This window comes from Portunus trituberculatus, chromosome 44 (genome assembly GCF_017591435.1).
Source record: "Portunus trituberculatus isolate SZX2019 chromosome 44, ASM1759143v1, whole genome shotgun sequence".
NCBI classification, from domain to species: domain Eukaryota; kingdom Metazoa; phylum Arthropoda; class Malacostraca; order Decapoda; family Portunidae; genus Portunus; species Portunus trituberculatus.
In genome coordinates, this window is record NC_059298.1 from 10,981,081 (window position 1) to 10,996,791 (window position 15,711).

The following is a 15,711-nucleotide window of genomic DNA, read 5'->3' on the forward strand; positions in this document are numbered from 1 at the left end:
CTTTTATGGTCCTGTGTATGACCGTGGTGACTCTAAACATGCCAGTAGAAGGGGAAAATGGCAGTTCATAGTTCAATATATTGCTTTTAAGAGGTACTACATAACTAGAATTAACGAGATTCACGTGCTTGAGGAGGTAAAGGGTCTTTAGCTGGAAAAAGAGCTAAAGGGAGACGGGAACGTGGAGCTGAAAGTTGAAGGAAGAAAGTAGAGAAGAGAAAAAGTAAAGAATGGATAAGCGAGAATGCGTTGAAGCGATGAAAAAGGTATAATAAAAGGAAGAGCAAGACGAAAAGGCGGAATTGAAAGAGGAGGAGGAGCAGGGGCAGGAGATTGGTAGAGCTCCTTCCTGTTGTGTTGCTTGCTGGTGACATGATATCTTTGCAAGACTGGTGTGACACAGGTATAGTGTTAGCGAGCTGGCGTTCCTCCTCCGTTGCCATGACCACCGCCTGATTGTTTCCATCGCGGCACCCTGTTGATGAGGGGGAGAGCCGTGCCATCTAATTGTATTATTTCTTTCATTGCCACCCCGTAATTCGACTTTGATTAAATGTACCCAAAGCCGATTATTCATATATTTTTTTTTTATACAATACAGTACCGGTAGTTTTTAATGGATGAATCAACGCTTACAAATATCACCCCTTTACCAGTTCTTCAGTGAGGTCAGTTTCTGGTGCCGCGTTCTATCTGCATTTTTACTAGCTACTGATGGCTAGACGCGTGCGCCAATTTGTCTCCAGTGCGACGTGTGATTGGTGCAAAAAATATGGCATAAAGCTGCTGTTGTGATTCCGGAGAGGTACAGAGGAAAGAAACCGACGCCTCCCTTTAGTTTTTCACTCTCATGTACTGTTTCTTCTGTCGCCTTTTGGTAGCTGAGTTTTTTTTTTTTTTTTTTTGTGTGTGTGTGTGTGTGTGTGTGTGTGTGTGTGTGTGTGTGTGTGTGCGTGTGTGCTGGGAGGGAGGGAGAGGGAGTTGTTGGTCTCGATAGGAACGTGTGTGGATGCTACTATTGTTGTTGTTGTTTCAGGGTTTCGGAGTTCAATGTGATGCAGATATGTATTTGATATTTTTGGCTTGTTGTGAACGTAACTGTTTGGCACGACTAGTATATTGCTTTTGTGAAATTGTATGCATTAATTTGAGTTTATACATTCAATTTCTGGTACATAGTCACTCTAGGCTCCATATTAAAGCCTGTTATCGGAACGAGCAGTCAATATTTTTTGTGGCACTGATTTTTTGTCGAGTGAAATCTATGCAGTGCCATCCCTTTTTTTTTTGTTATATAAAGTCAGGGGAAAATCGCCACTCGGTCCCGCTTATGGAGGTAATTTTCACTATCGGCATACCATATAAATGTGAAATAAATGTAGCTTCAAACCAGCATGTTTATCTCCATTGAGTCCCAGTCCCCGGTGTTAAAGAAGGCAACCTTGACCCGGGGCTGCCCTTCACGAAGATGGTTTTTATAGTTCTTCCGTATTCAGTCTTGAGGTGCCTGCGAACACTCCTCAGGTCAATATTCTCCCACATTTGGACATCTTATGCAGACCACTTTTAACCTCTTCAATACTGAGACAATTTTATCTTGAGATTTGTGTACAATTAGACCATTTTATTGACATTAGGAAGGATCTATAGAGGTCAGAAAATTAATGGTCACAGTCTTCACTATTCTAATCATTCAGATAATTTTCCGAAGATGAATAAAATCAACAAATAGTAAGCAGAATGAATATGGAAACGCGTCAAGAAGTTAAGACTGCAGTGGAATTCATTGGCGTCTTTAGTTGCGTTTTCATGAATCTAAACAAAGTTTCTACAATATTATAGGGGAAAAAATTGAGAACCTGAAAAGCTACCTGAGTAGTAGAAATAGTCGTTAAAGAGCATGAGTTTAGATTTTATCCGCGGTCAATATGAATGTTCTTTGCGAGATGAAGCATTAACCCAACCAGGAGGACAATAGTGCCACCCCCCGGTCGGCGCTGTTTGGGAAGTTGGAGCAGCTGCATGGAGGAGTTCCTGCAGCAGCATCGCCTCATTGCTTGCACGCATTATCGCCGCGAGAATTTCAACTCCTCTCGAGCATCTCCTGGAAACTTAGCAGACTACAGCTATACTTTAAGGCGTGGCGTGCCGGGAGAAGGAAGCAAAGGAGGAGCAGGAAGGAGGAGGAGGCAGAAATAATGAGCAAGAAAAGAGAAAGATGTGACACGAGATAAATTAGACATTGCTACGAATCATAAAAGGAGGACGATGATGCTTTCAGATACTCCAATGAATGATTTTCCAAGAATATTCTGTGATTTCGAGCTTATTCAGTCTGCTGGAGGGACAGTCTTGACACCTGCAGCGACACACTAACTTGTCCTCTTTACTTATATTGCTGTAACGTGTTATAGATAGTGGTATGTGTTGGAATGTTATAGAGAACAAATTACTAGGCAGATACCGAGAGAGAGAGAGAGAGAGAGAGAGAGAGAGAGAGAGAGAGAGAGAGAGAGAGAGAGAGAGAGAGAGAGAGAGAGAGAGAGAGAGAGAGAGAGAGAGAGAGAGAGAGAGAGATGATCCGTAAAATACAATATTGGTCAAAATATCGTCCCCCACATATGAGAGGTAGCAAAACTTTTTTTTTTCTCTCTCTCTCTCTCTCTCTCTCTCTCTCTCTCTCTCTCTCTCTCTCTCTCTCTCTCTCTCTCTCTCTCTCTATATATATATATATATATATATATATATATATATATATATATATATATATATATATATATATATATATATATATATATATATATATATATATATATATATATATATATATATATATATATATATATATATATATATATATATATATATATATATATATATATATATCGTCATCCGTGATCAGCAACGCTGTGCACCCAAATTTGGTTTTCATTCTCTGGCCTCGTTTTTGCTGTGCGTGAAGGAGCGTCGCGCCTGTTTCCCCGGGATGCAGTTTGTCACCAGGAAATGTGACAGTCGCGGGAAGTTCTTGGTGCTTTGAGGGAAGGAGTTTTTTTTTTTTTTTTTTTTTTTGCTTGGGGACGTTTTCTTATTTACTCGAACCTCGATGTCATAAGAGAGAAACAGTCAATATAGATAACTTACTTTATTCTAATAACAGATTGTAATGAACAGTGAACATGATAAATGAACATGAGATTTAAATTAGCTAGTCATGAACGATGAATTGAATGAAAGGAGGAAAAAGAAACGTGTAAAATTAGATGTGGCTTGTAAAAAAAGAAGTAAAAAGAATACAAGACAAAGCAGCGAAACTTAACGGTAATTTAATATAGCTTTTAAGGTGAAGTAAAAAAAAATGTAATTAATGATTGATTACATGTCACGGGACGGTGAGGGTGAAAATAAATTGAAGGGAAAAGGTAAAACATAGACGTGACTGTGCCAAGGTGAAGCTCCTTAAGGATTCCCAGCGTGATGCCATCTATTGGACAGAAGGGGGAAGGGAAGAAGGTAGGGGAAAGAAGAAAAGGACATCCAGACTCTCCCGGGACGTCCCTCACTCTCAAGTCCCCTCAAGTGGTCACTTCTCAGCACTTCTTTTGTATAAGTTGATATTGAAAAAAAGTATGACCGAAGCCTCCAGGAATATTTGCCAAAGAGTGTGCCAAAGAAAAACACGTGAGTCAGGATATTGGCCTTGTCCGTGACCCTGCAGTGAAAAGACTGACACGCTGAAGAAAAAGATGTTGAGGGACAAGATATGAAAAGAAAATGAGTGTAAAATAATATGAACTGGAAGGAAGTGGAGATGGAGTGACATGAAAAGCAGGTTAATGGCGGAAAGGCAGTACGCTTTACACAAGTTATTGCCACTTGAGGAAAAATCCAATAAAAACTTAAACTACAACAAAGGGGAGCTGGAATGACATGACAGGCAGGTGAATGGCGCAAAGGAAACTCTGAGGGAAAATTTAAGTAGTGATGCCAAATACAAGGAGTTGTTGAAATAGTAAAATAAACTTTAAGAGAGCGTCTGCAGGCAAAGGAAAGGAAGAGAAGTGCTTTGCCAGACTGTTGCTTCGGGCCACGAGGAGAATACCAAAGATTGTGATGGATGCGCATTTTCAGAGAGAGAGAGAGAGAGAGAGAGAGAGAGAGAGAGAGAGAGAGAGAGAGAGAGAGAGAGAGAGAGAGAGAGAGGGACGTTGTGTGTGTGTGTGTGTGTGTGTGTGTGTGTGTGTGTGTGTTTCATATTTAAGTTAGGAGGGACGTAACGTCACTTTTTATAATCTGAATTTCCTCCCAAGTGCGACAGTTAAGAGCCACGCATGAAAATCACCCTCTTATTTTCTCTCTAAACTTCAGCGTAACTCGACGTTGGTCTTGAAGTTTCTTTGCAAATTGGAGTCAAGGCAAAGTTTTCTCTTCGCGCCTCTCTTGACCTGAACCAAAAAATTTCTTTCATTTTCTCTAGATTGGTTAGTTTTAATTCAACCTCATAGAAAATATGTTCATTCTGTTCATGCAGGATATTTACAAGATCGTATTATAGACACACACTTTGCCAGTACGCTATAACACTCCTTATAGCAACATACGTTCATGCCGTTCAGCAACGATATCTGTAAGAAAGAGGAAGAAACACTACCTATTTCTGTGCACAAACATACTGTAGGACACCTCCCCCCAAGACGTTTAGTAATGCGATGTCCGCCAAGACAATTTTGGAAACTCTCCTCCATCCCTTCCTATTTCCTACATGTTTGGGATGTCAAGGGGAGAGAGAGGGAGGAAGGAATGGCGGTAGAAAGACAGTCACCCCACAGCGACCAAACCGAGCCTTGTTTACCCCACAGTCAGCCTCTGTAATGCTGGTTTCTGTTTTTTCACTGAGTGGGGAAAATGTGCAGATCTCGAGTGGAAAGAAGGAAAATAAGCATACATTGGTGGTTAGGTGCGTTTTGGGTATAATTATTCGCTTCAACGAGAAAGAAAAAGAAAACATGTTGTGTCATGAGGGAAACTCGGTGAATTCCAATGAAGGGAAGACGCACAATTCGAAAATGACATCAAGGGAAGAATTAAGAAAGGTATGAATAATGATGCTCTTGAGAGGAAAGAAAGAACATGGTGTGGTTCCTCTACTTACGTTTCTGCCGTGGTGGTCTCGGGTTTGAAAGAGGCCGGCGAAGAGGGCAGCGATGTTGGCTGTGTAGGAGGCCACGAAGATAACACTGAAGGCACCCCACACATTGATGAGTACTTTGTTGGGCCACGACTTTGGGGCTGCAGGGCAAGACAGAGGTAGTAAGACAGTGCAGAAAGTAAAGTCATGAGTGTTAATGCTAATTTTTTCTTAATTACGTAAAAATTTCGATGTTAGTATTGCAAATTTTATCATTTCTATTTCTACTACTACCACTACTACTACTACTACTACTACTAGTGTACTACTACTACTACTAATACTAATACTACTACTACTACTACTACTACTACTACTACTACTACTACTACTACTACTACTACTACTACTACTACTACTACTACTACTACTACTACTACTACTACTACTACTACTTATGATAATAATAATAATAATAATTATTATTATTATTATTATTGTTATCACTATTATTATAGTAATGATAAAAATAATGATAATAATAGTTATGATAATAATAATAATAAACTAATACTAATGATGATGATAATAATAATAATAATAATAATAATAATAATAATAATAATAATGATATCACAATTTCTAATCCTCCTTCATTTGCCATTACCATTCTTACCACCACAAATGATTATACGAATAATAATAATATAAAAGTATTAACAATAATGATAATAGTAATAATAATAATAGTAATAATATTATTAATATTAATAATGATAATAACAATAACATTAATAATAACAATAACAATAACAATAATAATAACAATAGTAATAATAATAATAATAATAATAATAATAATAATAATATTAATATTAATATTAATTGACAGGAACAATAATGATAATAACAAAAATAAATCACCATTAGAATGACTTACATATAGACAAGAAAACCCTGAAAAATATTCATATGTTTATTCGTTTCGTAAGACACTTTTTTCCTTCTTTTGTGTAACAGAGTCTGGTGAGAGGATGAGAGGAAAGAGAGAAAGGAGCGCCAGTGTGTGTGTAAGAAAGGCTAGCAGCGGTTTTGTCGTGAAGCGTGAATGGGATGCCGGGGATAGAAAGAAAGAGAAATCCTTCCAGCCTTTTTGTTTATGGGCGAATAGAGACAATGTGACTTAATGGTGAGTACGGCTTGTAAATAATGGGAAAAAAGAAGAATGGATGTTGGGAATGATGAGAGGGAAAGGTACACAAATTAAAAGGGTTGAAATTACTGAAGGAAGTAAAGAAAATGGTAATACGAAAATATGTTTCTGAATTCGAGGAGCTGTAAGGATTGGATGAAAAGGACCAGTGAGACGAAGTATAATACAATGTAGGTAGATGCGATCACAGGAGTAATAATTAAGACAGTTGACTATATTGTACTTTCTTTCTTTATTCATTCTTTTCCTTTCCTATATTTTCCCTCATTCATCCATTGCAATTTAAAGTAGTTTCTTGTATTAGTGTTACTGAAATAGACATAAATTTTCGCCATTCACTTGTAAGAAGGAGAGGAAAGATGGGGAATGTTCTTCATCGTCATCTGCAAATTCCCGCAAGAGCAAAATTAGAAGAAGGAAAGAATGAAAATTTAATATCTTCATGACTGCAGGGGCTTGTGCTAATTAATAAGCTTATATTTTGCAGCAGGTAAATTACGGACATTACGTGATTAGTGATAATTTAACGTCCGTGAAATTATCATTTTTCCAATTATTACTTCCGCGGGTGCCCCACTATATTCTAATCAGGGACAGTACGATTTCAGAAATAATGGAAATATGAATATCATTGTTTCTCACTTCCACACGGCTTTTAATATTAAAAATGCTGAGTAACTGGCCAATCATGATAATAATGATAAGGAGGATGATGATGATGATGAGGAGGAGAAAAATAAAGACTTAGTGGAGCAATCATGGTATCAGGAGGAAGAGAAACTATGCTAACAGGAAGAAGAAAGTGAAGAGGTATTAAAGAACCAGAAATTAGTCTGAGAAAGTTAAGGGAAAGTAGAAGTAGTGGGAATTGGAGGAAGCAGAAGGAAATTGAAGAGGGGGAGGAGGAAGAGGGCAAGGGAAAAATTATGGAAGTTAAAGAAGACTTAGAAAATGAGGAAATAGGAATCGGAGAAGAGGCAATCCAGATAAGGAAAGGAAAATGGGAGATTCATAAACCACAAGAAACAAAAGAAAACATATGATGATTAAAATAAGAAAAAAAGGGATAATGAAGAAAAGAGAAAGATATAACAGAAATAAGTCAGAGGAAGGAAGAAAAATCAAGAATAAAGATGAAATAAGAAAGAGTGATGAATATGGGAGTAAAAAGTAATACGTTGGAGTAAAAAGGGAGAACGGTTTATTTGAAAGTGCTGAAATATAAATGAAATACTTAATCAAGAAGCAGAAGGAATAGGGGAAAGCATAGAAAGTGTAGAAAAAGAAAACAAATAAGATAAAGACGAGAAGGAAAAGGGCTTATAAAAGGAGAATGAAGAGATTAAGAAAGGAAGGGAAAGGAAGCAGGATAAAAGAGGAAAGCAACGGTTGAAATATTTGTAAGTAAACGGAAAGAGTAGAGGAGATATATACGTATACGAGTATGAAGAAGAACAGGAGAAGGAAGAATAAATGGAGGAGGTAGAAGATGAAATGGGAGGAGTAAAATCATGATAAAAATGGCAAAACAACGGTTGAAATTGATGTAATTAAGGAGGAAGAGAAAAGGATAAGAGATATGCATGAGGCAGTAGTAAAAGGAGGAGGAAATGAAGAAGATGGAGGAAAAATCACGAGATGGAAGGGGTGGTAGTCTGAGAGAGAGAGAGAGAGAGAGAGAGAGAGAGAGAGAGAGAGAGAGAGAGAGAGAGAGGTGTTGAGTGCCTCCACAAACTCATATTGACGTGGTGAACAACCCACTATTCTCTCCCCTTTATTACAGCCTCGGCAAGGACAAGCCCCTGACGCCTCTCATTGTGCCCCCGATTGCTGCCGACTCTCGAGCACCTTCTGGCTAACTAGAGGAACGTAACTCACAATTGCTCCTTTACCTTGCCCTACGATGCTGGAAACGGTCAAGTTGCCTGCGTATACTGCCACTTCCACGGCCATTCATCCCTGTCTCTTTGCATCTCAGTACTTGGGAATGTCAATGGTTAGGTTAGCTTTTTTCTTTTATATTAGGGTCGTTGGAAAGTTTATTGTCTCTCGTCTTGCATAAAGTTACATGTTCTAGCATTCTTTTATCTCTAGCGTGAATTTTCTTAGGACTTTACATCTTCTTACTCATATATTATCTCTTCTTCTTCCTCTTCTTCTTCCTCTTCTTTTATTACCTCTCACGTCTTATTATATGGTATAGCCTCTCAGAAAGTACCACTATCTGACTTTACTCCCATTAGTTCTTCCGTTGTGCTATCCTGTGTTCTCTTCCTCCTCGTCCTCCCTTTCCTCCTCCTTTCCTTTTCCTCCTTTTCCTCCTTCTCCTCCTCCTGTTTCAGTGTTTGAGTGTTTATGGCTGAACACAATGTTATGGTAATGAGCGGAAGCAGCTGCCGCAGACACATCAGACGCATCCCCACATTCTCTACCCCGCCCCCCATGTTCCCATCCATCACTCTCCAGCCCTGCGCCTCCCTTCCCCTGCTTGCTCGCTGACCTTCTGTACCTGCCCGTAACACTTCCGCAACCTCTCTGCCACTGACACTGGAATACCGCGAACTGATGTTAAAAAGATAATTCTGAATAGAGAGAGAGAGAGAGAGAGAGAGAGAGAGAGAGAGAGAGAGAGAGAGAGAGAGAGAGAGAGAGAGAGAGTTGGTGCTAAACAAATGACTTGTGCTAAAAGTATTATAATGTTTTATGGAATATTATATTTTTCCCGGTTCCATATTTTATTTATTCCTTTTTGAGTTTTGTTGGATTTCTTTTTATGCGCTAAACGACGATAAAAAGAGCAGCTTTTTTTCATTGGATTCATACACCGTGTACTGCCTGATTACTACTTTCTCTCTCTCTCTCTCTCTCTCTCTCTCTCTCTCTCTCTCTCTCTCTCTCTCTCTCTCTCTCTCTCTCTCTCTCTCTCTCTCTCTCTCTCTCTATCTATCTATCTATCTATCTATCTATCTATCTATCTATTCAGAATTATCTTTTTAACATCAGTTCGCGATATTCACACCTGAACACATGAGACGCCCTGGAACACCTGGCTGAGGGAAGGTGAGGGGATAATGAAGAAAAAGATAACACTTTTCAAAATCATAATACCGCAAATATTCATAAAAAAAGAATATGATGGAAGATACATCGCGTCTTATTTTCATTGATTTATTATTCATTTTTCATTTGTTTATTTATTTATGGATTCATACGTTCACTTGCTTATTCATTTGTTTATTCATTATACCTTACTTTTAATGTACCGCATATAGCTACGTTGGCGAGACTCTCCTTCCACAGACCTTTCTAACCCTAGAATTTACTCAGAATTCAATGGAAAAAAAAAACACGCACATCGCATCGTCTAAAGATTAAAACAGCCATCCGCTATTCTATCAACACTTTTCTGCAATTTTATTTACTTTTCTTTACCTTTTCCCACGTTTTCTCTCATCCGGTGGCAACTCCATCACGTCAGAGGAAGCCTTATAATACTTTCATTATATTCACACTCTTTTGATTTACATATTCCTATTTCTTTCTAACGAAGGAGATTATTCAGAGAGAGAGAGAGAGAGAGAGAGAGAGAGAGAGAGAGAGAGATAAATAAAGTAATTAGTGTCAGAATCTTTCTCTTAAGAGCATCTGTGTGAGGATTAGCGGACCTTATCTTGGACTATGGGTCTCTCTCTCTCTCTCTCTCTCTCTCTCTCTCTCTCTCTCTCTCTCCTTGTGTGTGTGTGCGTATGCGCTCGTGATTTTCGTAACTTTCCCTTTCCTCTCCTGGGCAGATCATTAACGCGGAATAAAGTTGGCGAGGGTGAAGTTGCGTTTCTCTTTCGTACATATTCCTCTTAATGGGAAAAGTTTTATTCGCAGAGAGAGAGAGAGAGAGAGAGAGAGAGAGAGAGAGAGAGAGAGAGAGAGAGAGAGAGAGAGAGAGAGAGGAGGCAGGCAGGCAGTCCCACACACAGACAATCATGGCATCATTTAAATCTTCATGCATTCTTAATTTTTCATTACATTTTAACTGCGAATCTAATTTCCTAAAAGAAGTTAGTTATTAAAAATTCTAAGTATTTTTTCTGAGTTACATTTCTAGATTATTTTCACGAAGTGGTGGAGCGTGAAGGCTGGAGAAAAGAGATCAAGAAGGGTGATGGTGAAATAGTGTTTGCTCCTGCGGGGCATGAGTCGTCCAGCCGCGAAGAAAGCTAATTAGGTCAGACCTACCTTGATTACTTGGACCTTACCCTAGCGACCCGAGGAGGATGACTTGAGAAGGACAGAGAAAATAGGGAGAAAGACCAACAAAGGACGGGAAAGAATGACTAAAGCCGAAAATGGTCTTAGTACACTGAGGGAGGTTCAAGAGAGGGATGCACTGACAGGTGTGTTTTTTTTCGGCTGGAGCTTGAGGTAAACAACAGAGTGAATGGCGCAGTTCATTAATATCCAAGAATAATTATCGAATGACGCAAATAAGTAATTTTATTGATTATGAGTGATCTTTACGAATTAATCTTACTATTTTAGATGCTACATCGTTAATCTGCTTCAATAAATGTAGTATAAAATCTTACGCCATGAAACAAAAAATGAACTTTAGTTACGTGCGTAGCTCAATATAAGGTCAGGAATATTTTGTAGACAACACTTTACCTGTAAACGTGAAGGAGAGAAAGCACTAACTGGAAAAATCTTCATAAGTATACCTATAGTTGTAGTCTGCTAGAGACTCACCTTTGAAGGCGACCAAGTGTGAGAAGAGCAGCCCCCAAATGACCCACAACGCTGAGCCGTAGCTGAAGTTCTTGGACCGTTGTCGTCCCCAGGGATTGAGGCCGAAGGGACTGAGCCACTCGTAGACGGCTACGCTGAAGGCAGTGATGTTGAGGGAGACGAATATAGCGATCCACAGTTCTGGGCTGAAGGGAACCAGGAAGGCCAGCAGCGGTACCTCCATTTGTCTGTAGGGAATATGAGACGGCTGTCAGGAAGTAGTCAAATAACCTGACGCTATTTGGAAGTGGCAATAGTGACCCTCATGATCTGCGTAATAGGAACTTAATGTGTCATAGCCCTAGACACTGAGAACTCTTTAAAACCTCGTTTAGAAATTACTGATTAATGGCTTTGAGTAAATCTTTCTCTCGTGAAAAATATCCATCAAAGTCATGCTTCTGTTCCCTTTTGACTACTGAAGAAAAAAAAAGTAAGAAAGAAAGTAAACATCCCTGTTCAGTTTCCCAATACTTTCACTCTTCTTCTGTCTTAACCACATGCTGCGTCACCCTGCCTATGTCATCATTTTGTTCAATATTTTTTTGTTTTGTTCGTATATTCCTTAACCAGTTGACTACCACATGACCTTTGCATAATTACCAATCACTCTGAGACGTCTTCACTTGTTCTAGAGTTCCATGCAGTCTTTAAACTGAGAATGAATTATAAAATGTATTATTTTTCTTTACTAACTCTCTTGTAGATGCTTACAAAGACTTAACGCATTGTTTGTGGTACTACTAACTGTTTGGTGTCTCAGTGAAAAATAACATTGAGTTTGCTGAGGATAAAAAAGTATTCAAAAGTATTCCATATATTTTCCAGTCCGCCCATCAGTTTGACACAACAACTGCGTTTGCTGAAAGAGTTCTTGCGAAGTGATACTGATGTCTGTTGCAGGAGAGAGACGGTGTAAATTAGAGCGCCTTTTGTTTTTCTGTCTGGGACACTTACTCTTATCATTTTGGAGTAAGAAAATGGAACCATGTCGTGGCGTCCCAGTAATGGCCGTATTGTGTTTCTCTCTGGTGTGGTTTCTTCTCTGATGATGTTTGTTTGTGGATCTTATCTGCGTGTTGGGATTCAGCCGCGAATGTTTGTTTTGGCGGCAGTCTTATTGGACTACTCGAGGCAGAGGGTCGATCGGGTTCTGACCACGCCCTGACGCCCTGGCCAGGCCCTCGTGGGCGCCGAAGGGAGCGAACGAAGAGTATTGCGTCCGTTGAGGGTTTGTGCGCATTATTCGTTGCCACAAGATTTATACCAGTTAAATTTGTGCTACCTGTTTTTTTTTTCCTGCATTTGTCTGATTTTTTTTTCTATGTAAGAGGGAAAACCGGCCAAGGGCAACAAAAAATGTGATTAAAAAAGAAGGGCCCACTGAGGTGCCGGTCTCCAAACAAGATGAAAAGCAATGCAGTTAGAAGGGAACTCTGAGGATGGTTTAGGAGTCATAATTTTTTTTTTATATATTTTAATTGTTGTAGTGAAGAATGTATGTGCAGCTAGATGCATGTAGTTTTGTGTGATCGAGAGTACTGAAGAAGGCATTTTTCCAACCATATTTCTCTAGTAGTAGTAACAATAATATGACTCAACAAAATGCTCATATTACCTGTAGCATTATTAAGTGTGTATAAGGTGGGGAAACAAGCCTGTCTGAGGATAGTGAGGAGTGGTGAGGCTGGCATCGTTAAGGAGTGAGAAGAGCCTTTGATACACAGGCCCAAGGTGGAGCATGAGCCAGCATAATGCCCACTTATTATTATTATTTTGTCCTTCTCTCTCTCTCTCTCTCTCTCTCTCTCTCTCTCTCTCTCTCTCTCTCTCTCTCTCTCTCTCTCTCTCTCTCTCTCTCTCTCTCTCTCTCTCTCTCTCTCTCTCTCTCTCTCTCCTTCCATATCCTCCTTTGCCTCCCTCTCGCGTATCGCATTTGTTGGCCTCCATCAGCCATTTGATGGCACCGAGGAGGCAGAGACTTTGTCGCTATTCCGAGTTCACTTAGTATTTCTGAGAATTGCCCGATGATCCGAGAGCATCGCTGACAATATTAATATAAGATAATGGAAGAATCAGGTGAGAAGGAAATGAAAAAAAAAAAAACGAGAAAATGTCAGTTAACGACATCCTTTGGAAACGTCTCACATTTAACTTTTCATCTCGACAATGATGCGTCTATAGAAAGATATTCAGGTTGAAAGTCATAATTCTCTGCTTCTCAAAGGATCTCTCCGTCATCTACTTGAGCGATAGAAATATGAGAGTTGTGAGCCCGAGGGGAAGGGAAGAGGGACGTACTAGAGCCACGGCACGACTAGCAAATCGTCTCATCCTCTTCAGTATTCAACAGGAAGGACCACAGCAGCTGGCGTAACTTTTTGAAGATCCTCTTAGCACCTAAACTTTTGTGCGGAAGTTTTGACAAGTGCGTCAATAAGTCTACTTCGGGGAACCTTGTGATTATTGACGAAATCGGTTGGTTCTGTTCCAAGTACGGTTGATAGTCGCCCATGCATTTACATAATTGATTAAATTTCCTTTATTGTTCCTCATAGTCGTCAAGAAAAGATATTGAACATAAATGTGTTCCTTCATCCTCAGCTTCTCAAACTAGACTCATTTCCCGAAGGATTTCCCTTTGGCCAACTCGTGCTAGTCTGTGAAGACCTTTTCCTTACGTAGCTTCAGCATAGTAAGCTTCCTCCGTGCAGGTGTAACATCCTCCTGGGAAAATGGCGCATTGCATATTAAGGAGAAACGCTTCAATCCATCTTCTTAACACGGATGAAACTGATCGTTTCACGGAACACGAAGGTAGATGGGTCCTAAAAACAAGTATGCAACAGCGCCACACCCCCTCCAACAAAACACACACACACACACACACACACACACACACACACACACACACACACACACACACACACACACACACACACACACACACACACACACACACACACACACACACACACACAGCAGTTGCATGTACCCCTTTAACCATGACAATAACAACATATTTCGCGTGTAATTTAATTTTATAGTTGCTTGCCTATTGATATACAAAAGACACTCACAGAAAAAGACCAACAATTAGTAAGAGATATCGAATCAACCATAACTATATGATGGTCTTTTCAGAAGATTTCCTCAATTTTTTTTTCTGTCAGTGAGACACAGATACGATCAGATTTAATGATATATATATATATATATATATATATATATATATATATATATATATATATATATATATATATATATATATATATATATATATATATATATATATATATATATATATATATATATATATATATATATATATATATATATATATATATATATATATATATATATATATATATATATATATATATATATATATATATATATATATATATATATATATTTGAAACATTTTTCTGACGTACAGTACATTTACGAGTACTTCTACGCATATGTATGATAACTTAATTAGTTGTGATATTCTCTCAGATACCTTGACTTCAGTGTGTTTATTCTCTTCTGGAACAATACTGTGTCGCGAGACAGTTTCGTTGTAGCAAAGAAAAATATTTCTTTTTCAAGTTGGATCTAGATTCTTGAAGGTATTCAATTAGACCATTAAAAAGCTACTCAATACTTTAGTATAAAAAATAATTCTGCATTCCACAAAGTTAAATTGAAATATATTGTTTTGATCAGTCATTGATGTAAAAAAAGTTAGGAATATAGTAATTTATTTTCCAATAACGAAGGTTTACTTATATAAATATGATATTGTCTTATAAAAGAAAAAGAAGAGCATCTAAAGAAATATGTAATAATTAAGATAGGAAGACAGACTGACAGGTGGGATGAGCTCCTAACGTTAGGGAGGTCTACGATGGTGCCGCAGATGGCGGGTAGAAACTTGGTGTGATTGGCGTTAGAATACTTTCGTCTCCCGTTGTAGATTTAATATTACGGAGGATCTCAAGCAGCTGCTAATTAATCAAAATATTTTGTTCCCTTCTAATACTTCATTTCTATTTTGATAAATGATTATAGAATAAGTTACACATAAACATATTAGACGTAACTTCTTATGTTAAATATGATACCATAGATAGCAATGTTTATAATTAGTGCGTAAATTTCTTAAATCAGGTTTAAAATATAATGCATCAAAATTATTAAGGTCAATTTTTTCGTTAATTAATATAAGATACCATGTTTTCTTATTGTATTTTCTTACAGATATCCACTACTCTTTCACATTGCCTTATCATATCTAAAGTTCACTTCACACATATTGTATCTAAAGGAAAAACACAATGTCGTAATGAAGTATTTAGGCAGTTTTGAACAAAAATAAAGACTTAGACCATGGTTCCAGTGAGCCGAGGCGAGGTGTAACCAGTTCAGTCGCTAGAGGAAAGGAGGAACAATACACTAGTAGCAAAAACACGGAAATCGCTCTCAGTGTTATTCAAATAAATACTGGAGCGCGTGACTACTTTAGATTTAAGCACTTGGCAATTACAGGTGCTTTAGTTCTCACGATGAATCTCCTGAATAAACCGAAAAATAGGAGTTTGTG

At 38.3% G+C, this 15,711-nt stretch overlaps 1 protein-coding gene across 1 annotated transcript in view; it reads right to left on the reverse strand.

Annotated features, from left to right (window-relative positions):
* Nucleotides 1-15,711, reverse strand: part of LOC123519070 — a 326,293-nt gene that overhangs the window by 116,617 nt on the left and 193,965 nt on the right. Inside the window, exons 7-8 of the mRNA XM_045280247.1 lie at nt 11,085-11,311; nt 5,153-5,289 (exon numbers count right to left, since the gene is read on the reverse strand). Coding sequence (XP_045136182.1) covers nt 5,153-5,289; nt 11,085-11,311 — 364 coding nt within the window. The remainder of the gene's footprint in view (nt 1-5,152; nt 5,290-11,084; nt 11,312-15,711) is intronic.